At 40.7% G+C, this 11,003-nt stretch overlaps 1 protein-coding gene across 3 annotated transcripts; it reads left to right on the forward strand.

The window, feature by feature from the left end:
- The first annotated feature begins 1,384 nt into the window (after positions 1-1,384).
- On the forward strand, positions 1,385-7,861 carry LOC134663882 (uncharacterized). 3 transcript variants are annotated; one of them, XM_063520408.1, is made up of 2 exons: positions 1,385-1,608; positions 5,733-7,861. In XM_063520408.1, the coding sequence occupies exon 2, from the start codon at positions 5,734-5,736 to the stop codon at positions 7,753-7,755; it is 2,022 nt and encodes a 673-aa protein (XP_063376478.1). In that variant the 5' UTR covers positions 1,385-1,608; position 5,733; the 3' UTR covers positions 7,756-7,861. The 3 variants fall into 3 exon arrangements, with proteins under 3 accessions (XP_063376478.1, XP_063376476.1, XP_063376477.1); XM_063520406.1 differs by lacking the exon at positions 1,385-1,608 and adding an exon at positions 5,052-5,320; XM_063520407.1 differs by lacking the exon at positions 1,385-1,608 and adding an exon at positions 5,052-5,313.
- The last annotated feature ends 3,142 nt before the right edge of the window (positions 7,862-11,003 follow it).

Genomic DNA, 11,003 nt, shown 5'->3' on the forward strand with positions numbered 1-11,003 from the left:
TGTCTCATTCAATAGTACTTGTGATTCGAAGTCTAACTAACACATAAGTTGGTGGTTTCTGGAAAAAAAAAACGTAAATAGTACCATTTTTAGGGTTCCGTACCCAAAGGGTAAAACGGGATCCTATTACTAAGACTTCGCTGTCCGTCCGTCCGTCCGTCCGTCCGTCCGTCCGTCCGTCTGTCACCAGGCTGTATCTCACGAACCGCGATAGCTAGACAGTTGAAATTTTCACAGATGATGTATTTCTGTTGCCGCTATAACAACAAATACTAAAAAGAGAATAAAATAAAGATTTAAATGGGGCTCCCATACAACAAACGTGATTTTTGACCAAAGTTAAGCAACGTCGGGAGTGGTCAGTACTTGGATGGGTGACCGTTTTTCTTTTTGCTTTTTTTTATGTTTTTTTTTGCATTATGGTACGGAACCCTTCGTGCGCGAGTCCGACTCGCACTTGCCCGGTTTTTTTAGGGTTCCGTACCCAAAGGGTAAAACGGGACCCTATTACTAAGACTCTGCTGTCCGTCCGTCCGTCTGTCACCAGGCTGAGGGCCTACCGCGAACCACGTTCGATGTGTTGCCTCTTTGTTGTATTTGTAAATTCGTACGTAAGTGTGACAGGGAGGCAACACGTCGAACGTGGTTCGCGGTAGGCCTCCTGTATCTCACGAATCGAAATAGAAATTTTCACAGATGATGTATTTCTGTTGCCGTTATAACAACAAACACTAAAAACAGAATAAAATAAAGATTTAAGTGGGGCTCCCATACAACAAACGTGATTTTTGACCGAAGTTAAGCAACGTCGGGCGGGGTCAGTACTTGGATGGGTGACCGTTTTTTTTTTTGCCTTTTTTTTCCATTATGGTACGGAACCCTTCGTGCGCGAGTCCGACTAGCACTTTCCCGGTTTTTTCTGAAAACCCCCATTGCCGGTAGAGTCGAGTTCAGATATTTGTTACCTATTTACGTATTTCCTACAAAATTGTTTGCTAATACTTTAGGACAAGTCTCGTGAAACTCTCTTACCTACGCACTTGCGGTGGAGCCTAGGCAAGATGCCAATATGTAGTTGATTGAAAACGCCAATCTAAACTTAAATAATGTATGGAAATAGTCATAATTTTTTTTTTTACTGATAATAACATGGAAATATAAAATATGTGTACCACAATACAAAGATTCGCCAAACTGCGAAGCAATAATAACTAATAAGTCATCCCGATACATTTGTTATTTCCTCGGGAATAAGTAATCCTCCTAAAATAATAAAAATGCGCTTACATTTCGTTGAGCCTATTTTTATTTGATAATATAATTAATGATAATATAAGTATAAATAATGATAAATAAATAAATAATCTGATGTTTTCAACGTCATTTCGTTTCAGTTTAGTAGCCGCCATTTCTTCCGTATAGTAAGAAAACGTAAAACTGCGGTGCTCGCGAAATAACAAAGCAATAAAACAGCAGTTAGCAGGTCAAAACATTGTGTGTTATCAAACAAGCCGAGAGCACAGCCAATTAGCCATGGTCTCTTCCCTTCGCACCGGCGGCGGCTGCGCCCGCGCTTCCGAGTCCGCACACTGCCAAACTACATGCAAGGTCAGTTATCACTTCCCAGCTTTCCTGTCATACTCTAATCTAACTGTAACACGACTTATATATTTACTTAAAAAACACTCTTAACCTATGAAGTACTTTGTAAAACGTAGTCGCACCTACGTAGTAGAGTATATTCGATTTTAATATAATACGTTACTGACTGTGACAAGGTATCAACTACACACGAAATGTTGAAACGTCGTTAAATAAGCTATTTCAAATTAACTAATTAATTGTGTTTACAAGTGTCATACTGTTAAGTTTTTAAGCTTAAACGAAACAAATATTTTTTTTATAAAATTACACAACTACTGAAGTTCGAATGATATTTTTAGTCCAGGCGAATTTATACTTAAAATTTAATAATTAGGTACTCTCATATTCGTAACACATATATAGCTAGCCCTAGCGCTATAGGTAAAGCTAGCAGTGGCGCTGCGTCAAACAGATCCATAGGCAAGCCGGGGCTAATTTAGCTTAGATATTTCCTTTACAACTCTGCTGACTGCTCAAACGTCCAAAAACAGGCAAGCCGGTGGGAATGGGCTTTTATGGACGCGCCGCCACTGAAAGCTAGAGCTATAGAGATAGTCATCAGCAACGCAACGCCTCCTGTCGTATTTTTTGTATGAGAACTATGACATTTTGGCACCAGCTAACAGTGGCAACGAATTCATAAGCCCTCCATTTCCACGCTACGACTCTACGAATATAATTCGCTAAATTAGATCTAGTTTTCCATACGACGCGATAAACGCTCTACCGCGGCCACGGCATCTACCCACAACGATGATGAGACACGTGACTTTATTAACATTATTTTAAACGGGTCGTTTTTAATGTATGATTAACAAACTAGAGACCATTAAATACTGAAGACTGCTAATGTTTATACTATGTCACGTATAGATTTGCACTTTTAACTATAAAACTCCCGTGAGACTCTAACATATCAAAATGATTTTAAACAGGTCACTCTGCCCTGCTAAATAGCGCTATCTCAAAAGAAAATTCAATGCTAACTTAATTTGGGATACATGCACCATTTATGAGGAAAATGTCCGTCAGTATTTAGGCACGCACGGTCCAAATGAAGTATAATTTGTGTTAAACGGCTAGGAACCGTACACTTGCCTATAATCGTTTACAAATACAAGACTTATCGAGTGATTGTTGAATGTTACCAACCTAACAGCGTTTGTACTTATGTTCAATTTAAAGTTAAGTACCTACCTACTTGTACCTTAGAAGACTTACTTACATATTTCTTATAAATAAGTACAACATATATATATCTTTATTATTGTATCTCTGAAATAATCTTACCGCCAACTGTACGTGAATTCATTAAAATCGTGACTAATTTGATAATCGATTAGTTTTTCATTACATTATAGTTCATTACACTATTACACCGCGTGTGCCACTTTGCGTGTCTATCTTTAACAAGGTGCTACGCTTGCCTAGATTTTACAAGGTCTGAGTTTCTCGGGTAGTTTATAATAAAAACAATGATAGAGTTAGACCAAGGAAAGTCTGTAGCGATTTTGATAGCCCACGCAGTGCAAGTGTTATTTACACGTCATAGCTTCATCGAAGTTAAAATGACACATGCACTGCGTGGGCTATCAAAATCGCTGCAGACTTTTCTCGGTCCGACTCTAATGCGATCGTTAGAATCTACTCTAAAAGTATCATGTGAAATGAGTGCCTACCTTTAATATAATAATAAAAATGTTATTGTCCCATCACATTAAAGCCACATATACCTAGTAAGTATAGTTTTGTTAGCGAGTAATTGTTACATAGTATACCTACATATTTCAATTAAGTAGCTGTGATAGGTGCAGAAATCCATAGTGATATCAGACTATACGAGCAAATTAAGGCAAGTATACGAGTACACGTTCGTCGGAAAGGCCTTACAGGTAAAAAATAATTATTTATCACTTATCTTTGAGACATTAATTCCATTTAGGCTAAGAAATGCACCCTTGAACTTAACGAATTTAAATAAACAATGTACCTATGTTCCTTTCGTATTTTTCACCTCTTTCGATGTAAATAATTATAATAATATATAATGATGGTTTGTGAGGACCTCCGATCATAATGGGCGGGCGGTCGGTCGCTTCGTGCGTAAGTAGGTACCTCTATTTACGGGCCAAATTCAATATGATTTAATGACAACTCGTGATATGTAAGTAGGTACCTACATATCACAAGATGTACCTAATTAAAACATATCGAATTTAACTCGATATTGTCGGTAGTAGGATGAAGGTCGGATAGGCTGTCCTATCACAAGAAGCTGGAAAGTTTAGACACTTATAGAGCCATAATGTCTTAAAGAGATATGTATTTACAGTATAAATAAGTGACGCAACACCTATCCGAAAACCGGTGACGGGTTGGAAATTACCAAAAATTACGATGTAAATATCAGAAAAGATTTGAAAGCCGCAGCACATACCTACGGAAAGGACAACTTAGAACAAAAACGTCTGGTGAAACCTATATTAGGTATACAGATACAGACTCGACCCCAAATAGATGGGACCCAAGAACGGGAAAAGATTAGGTGGCCGTGCGATATGTCACTAGATATGTTCAAAGCGATGTGGAAATATGCCCCAATCCAATTCTCTGATACTTATGGATTCTAAACGCGTCCCTCATCCCATTAATGCTAGTAGAGGCGCTCATTCGATGAGTACGGAGGCAGAATATTTTAACTCGCTCTTACACTGAATAAGGGTCAGCTTCCTCCTATCAAGTCACACAAAGAAACTTAAAAAAGAAGCAATATCCAACTAATATTTACTCAGCATCTATTGCAGCTACCAAGGCACCTTAACACAACCGTATGTCTAAATATCCATTTTAGGATTAACACAGATAGATCGCCACTTATATGGAAACTGCGCGATGTCTGCAACTCTGCACGCGAATCACCGATTTTCACACAAGTTGCAGCTTCAATGCAACTTCCCACGAAAAATGGTTTCCTTCTGTCTTCATTCTTCCGATGATACCTAATCTTCATCAAAATACCCTACTACACCATGCTTTAAGTAGATATTTGCATAGTAATTGAGAGAGAAGCAAAAGCGGGTGCAGTTTACCCGACCTACCTATACGGGTTCAAAATAAAATGAGTCGCTTACTCCCAAAATAGATGGTTAATCATTTCAAATAATTGTAAACCATATGTTGGTCAAACTGTAGAAAAAAGTATAATTAGGGTCGGTTGCACCAAACTGTTCGTATCGTTAAAGAGTTCGCTAAATTTTTATGTATGGAAAGTTTCATAGTAAAGCGCCGGGGCGCGTGGGCTGACGTTGATCAGTCTGTCAAATGTGGCTGGTGCAACTGGCCCTTAATGATTTAAAATTGAGTGTTGCGTGAGGCGGGCGGGCGGGCGGACGGCCGGCCGGCGGCGATCCCGCGCAGGCGCGCCGCGTGCAGCCTCCGCTCTCACCCTCATCTTCAGTGCAACCACACTTCCCTACCGCGCGCCCGCGACCTTCCTCGCGCGACTCATATTATGCACTGAACTGCAACTTACGTCATCTTACAGTAACAATAGACAATCACCAATGACAAACATGACAACACAATGCGAGATGGACACCGCTGAACCTATCATATGTTTTTGTTTTTATGACCCCGTACTTGTAAAGTGGTGAATCATTTCTAGATCAGGTGAGAGGTGAGTTACGATCAGGGTACCTATTACCGTAGAGTGTGCAGGTCGTCCGCCGTTAGTTGTTATGTGATATAGTGACTTTATATTTCTATACTCTAGATTATTATTATTTTTGGATTTAATGGCTTGGTCATAACACTCATGTGTACACCTCACAGAAAATATTAAAGAGCCTTCCTACCTTATTACTAGTCCTGTGCTGTGGTACCTACACCTAAAGGAACAAATATTAAACCTCAGATAAGTGATGAAGACTTGGCTTTGCTATCTATTATTTAGTAATAATAGTAGAAGTTATTTACAGAATCTTCTTTAATTTCTTTAGGTGGGTATTATTATTTTATTTATATTAGCTATTATATATATTGATTCAATTCAAAGTTAACTTTACCTAAATATTGCTTCTAATTTTCAGCATGACGTCGCTTCAACTGTCATGTCTGGGCGGGAAACGCTTGCGGTGTCTATTCCTGGTGGCCGTGGTGTTCGGCGTCATCGTCATGACGATGGCGCTCTACCGCGAGCCCGAGTTCGTGTCCCTCGACGGCGAGGTGCTCCGCCCCGCCCACTACTACCAGCTCCACTCCGACACCCAGTTCACCATCAATACCAACGGCTGTACGATACCTGCGCTGCGCCCATTCGACGACACCATCAAAAAATTTATTGAGCCCCCGCGGCTCTTAAAAAAATGTCAGCATATGCACACTTCCCTCCTAGCCAACAACGCCACGCACATATGGATCAACAATAATAACTTACACCACTATAACTTGTCTAAAGATTTCAATATTTCGTGCTGCTACAAGGCCTTCTACCGACCCAACGCGATCGCGGACATCACGTCGTTCCACGTCGACGACCGCGTCAAGTACCACGAGTGTATCGAGTTCCTTGATGTAATAGAAGTGCTGGATGAATTTGTTAGAGTGTCTTGTTATGACAACATGGGTGAAAAGGATTCCCTTATATATGAAGATTTTTTCATATTTACGCCAAAGAAAGTCTTGATATCGGATAATATAAACAACGTTATGCAAAATCAATCAGCATATAACGTGATCATTTTAGGCATTGATTCAGTATCGAGATTGAATTTCTACAGAACAATGCCAAGGACATTAGATTTCCTTAGGAATAAAGGAGCAATTGAACTATTTGGCTATAATAAAATTGGTGACAATACTTTTCCAAACCTTGCCGCGATGCTACTGGGTGTCAAAGACACGGAGTTAAATCGGATGTGTTGGCCGAGTCCGAGACATACTTTCGACAACTGTCCGTTCGTTTGGGACTGGTACAAGGAGAATGGGTTCTACACGGCGTTCGGCGAGGACAGCGCCTACCTCGGCACCTTCAACTTCGCGCGGCGCGGCTTCGCCGCCACGCCCACCGACTACTACCTGCACACCTTCATACGAGAGGCCGAGATGCATGTAGGGAATAACAAAGATTACAATTCTTACATATGCATGGGAAAGAAGTACGCATATAAGGTTTTATTAGATTATGTTGAAAGCCTAACGAGAACCCTGCGGTCTTCCAAATTATTTGGATTTTTTTGGGAAGTGACTATGAGCCACGACTATTTAAACAACCCGAAGTCTATGGATATTAATTACGAAAACTTTTTAATAAAGCTTGACGAAACTAAATATTTAGATGATACTGTTATTATCATGTTAAGTGACCATGGTATAAGATGGGGTAATTTCAGGTTAACGAAACAAGGTCGGCTAGAGGAACGTTTGCCGTTCGTGCATATCCTACTGCCTCCATCCTTCCAAAGGAATTATAGTATGGCATATCATAATATAAAACTTAATAGTAAGCATTTGACAACACCATTTGATATCTTTGCAACGATATCGGACTTAGCAAACCTAGAGTCTATTAGAAATGAGAAAATTTCGGCTAGAAATAAACAGAATTATGCTGATAACCGAAGTATAAGCCTATTCCTGCCTATACCAAAAAATCGGACGTGCAAGACGGCCGGAATAGATGACCACTGGTGTACGTGCCACAAAGAGCGGTCGCTGTCTGTAGAAAGCGATGAAGCGAAGGATGCTGCACGGTTTATAGTGGCGCATATAAACGAGTTGCTAATTGGACATTCAGAATGCGCGCGTTTGTCGCTGGCTAACATAGTGGACGTGCGAGAGATGGAGGCGGGCACCCCGGCGATGGACGAGGAGGGGTGGCGGGAGCTGCTGGTGCTGGTGCGGACGGCGCCCGGCGGCGGCGTGTTCGAGGCCACGCTCCGGCGCAGCGTGCGCGGTTCCGGCGCCTCCACCACCACCGAGGACGCCGCCGCCGACTGGTCGCTCGCCGGATCCGTCAGCAGACTCAACCTCTACGGCGACCAGAGCCGCTGCGTCAACAGTTACATACTCAAACTATATTGTGTTTGCTTGACAGAAACTGTTACGTTTTAGCAAAAAATGTAAGTGCTGTGATATTATTAGTAGTATGCTACATGTTCATTCCATATAACATTAGAAAAATGTTGTATACTAGATACCATAAGAAGTTAAATACGGCACCTAGGTACCTACCTAATTTAAATTTGATGATATCAAAATTAATTTTGAGTTGTTCACATATAGGTACTCATGCCGTTACCCGGACTTTTCGTTGAACAGTTTAATCATTTAAATTGTAGACGAGTAAAGGCTCAATCAGGACTACAAATGTAGGTAGGTGTCTAGTCTATGTACCTATGTATGTAGGCAGCGATCGTAAAGTTATAAATATTTTGACGGCAGTCACATTAAACCAATAGATAGGTAGGGACAGGTTCGTTAGGTTGCTTCAGATGCCCTAAGAGCAAACTTACCTATCCTGAAATAGGAGCCGGCGCTCAGGGAACAAGACAATGATTATCAAGTTTCACGATATGCCTAGGAATTTCTTGATCTGCCGCATTTTACGATTGGCCGCCGACGTGTAGGTATATCATTTTGAAATTGATATGTAACTACCATGACCCGGTAGGTACCTCTCCATGTGGTTATTTTCTGTTCAAATAATATGATATCACTACGACGAATAGGTACGACGACGAATGTTTACATATTCACATATATATCTATCTTAAATTAATAATTTAATACTCTAATTAAGTACAGTGAAGGTCATAAATATGTGTATTGTTATGAAATAGCCACATGATATTAAATGCAAGCTATGTACCTATTTAGTAGGTATAGGTACTTACTATAATTATTTAGCCGCCTAAGTTTCTATCTTGGTACTAGGGAATGCAATCTCGATCTCGCAATTTCGAGATCTCGCACGTATTTTCGAGATTCAATCTCGTTGACAGGAAATCTCGATTTTAGCAATTTCGGTCAAGATCTTGATTAATATTTTCGAGATCTCGAACGAGATTGAAAGATTTTTCCGTGTAAATTTCTTTGATCTGAGTAATCTTTTTAACCGACTTCCAAATCTCAAAGAAGGAGGTTATCAATTCGGTTGTATGTTTTTTTTTATTTTTTTTATTTTTTTTTTTATTTTTTTTTTATTTTTTTTTATGTTTGTTACTCCATAACTCCGTCATTACTGAACCGATTTATAAAAATTCTTTTTTTGATTGAATGTATATGCATACAGATTGGTCCCGTTTTTGTCAAAACCCAGTTCTGATGATGGGATCCATAAGGAATCGAGGGAACTCCTCAAATCTTAAAGGCATACACATAGTGATTTTTGGTTTTTTATCAACGAATCAAGCATATACATCCAAAAAAGTGACATTTGATGAAGTGGAACTGCTGATGATGATCAGAACGGAACTCTTCAACGACGCATAGTTCACGGTTGGCGATTGTTCCTCTTCGTTATGTTTGTTAAGAAAGTTAAGTTTTTAAGCCACATTTTTGTCAAGCTCGAGTTCTGATGATGGGATCCATGAGGAATCAAGGGAACTCCTCAAATATTAAAGGCATGCGTATAGAGATTTTTGTATTTACATCAGAAAATCAAGCATTTTCATTAAAAACTGTCGCATTTGATGAAGTGGAACTGCTGATGGTGACCAGAACAGAACTCTTCAACGACACATGGTACACGTCTGGTGATAACGAATTTCGATTTTGACTTGGACTGGGACCCGGACTCGGACTCATACCCGGACCCGGACCTGGACACGGATCCAGATTCGGACCCGGACTCGGACCCGGAGTCGGATCCTGACTCGGAACCGGACTCGGATCCGGTCTGGGATCCGGACACGGACACGGACCCGGCCTCGGACCCGGACTCGGACCCAGACTCGGACCCGGACTCGGACCCGGACTCGGACCTGGACTCGGACCCGGGCTCGGACCCGGACTCGGACCCGGACCCGGACTCGGACTCGGACTCGGACCCGGACTCGGACCCGGATCTTGGCCCGGAAAACCACTATGATACCTTAACTAAATAAACCACTATGATTACCTACCATAAAATGTAGGTATAAAGTATGATGATGCCAATATTACTAACCCCTCCCGCTTAAACCCCCGTACACCGCACCGCATGCGCCATTAAGTGGGTTCGGTTAGGTTTGAACTGCGATCCTCACAGAACCGAACAAGGGTTAGGTTAGGTTGAAACTGCGAGCCTTACAGAAACGGAATGCTACTTGAAAAGTGGGTTTGATTAGGTTCGAACTGCGATCCTCACAGAACCGAACTGCTATCTGAGAAGTGGGTTAGGTTAGGCTAGAACTACGACCCTTATGGCTCCTCTACACGATGGGCCAAGGCCGGCCACTCCAAGGGACGCATTTATGCGTTAGAGGAAGCAAGTAATATTGCTATCTCATTCTACCGCAAGGCTGCGTCCCTTGGAGTGGCCGGCGTTGGCCCATCCTGTAGAGGAGCCATTACAGAAGCGAAATGCTAGTAGAAAAGTGGGTGGTTTTACCTCCGTTTCTACATAGTGTACTATCTACAATAATCTTTCACCGGCCCCCAAAGAAGTCGGTTTTTTTTTCTTAAAAATTATTGACCTTCATGTTGTTCAGGCAGTGCTATTGTGTGCGGCCGGCTTTAACTGACGATATAAGCACTGTGGCGCGCTCTGTGCGGAAAAAACGGACAAACTTAACGTACAATGTTAGGGTAAGCGAGCCAACGTCACAATTATTTATGATTTTTGCTCGCTTACCCTATTTTTTTTAAGTTGCTGAGTGCTAGTCAAAAATATCAACTAAGCATGTTACTGCATCTGCTAACAATTTTGTAATATTAAAAATAATTATCACCACTTTTTATTATTACATGCAAATTAGAGCTAGAAACATATTTTTTTTATAAAGTTTTTTTTTTAATGTTGATTAATTTGTTATTTTTATCTTCATAATAAAACATGATGTACTCTAAATAAGTAGTATATACGGAATTCTTAAAGATTTTTGCTCAAAATAACACATTTTTAATTACTTTGTCAAATTTCGATCTCGTCGAGATTAATCTCGATCTCCTCCTAACTCCCTATCTCGATTCAGATTTATCGTGCGAGATCTCGAATCGCCAATCTTGGTGCGAGGTTGCATTCCCTACTTGGTACCTATATACATGAAGATACTTAATAAGTTCATCTAAATGCAGGTTTAAATCATACCGAAATAAATGTGGCTTTTCGTCAGAGAAGTGCCCTTATGCTTCAGGGGCAAAAGGTCCTTATTGCACTT

This window comes from Cydia fagiglandana, chromosome 4 (assembly GCF_963556715.1).
Source record: "Cydia fagiglandana chromosome 4, ilCydFagi1.1, whole genome shotgun sequence".
In the NCBI taxonomy this organism is placed as follows: Eukaryota; Metazoa; Arthropoda; class Insecta; order Lepidoptera; family Tortricidae; genus Cydia; species Cydia fagiglandana.

Excerpts from the sequence above, each read along its gene's own strand:
- LOC134663882 (XM_063520408.1), top strand. The coding sequence starts at position 5,734 with ATGACGTCGCTTCAACTGTCATGTCTGGGCGGGAAACGCTTGCGGTGT.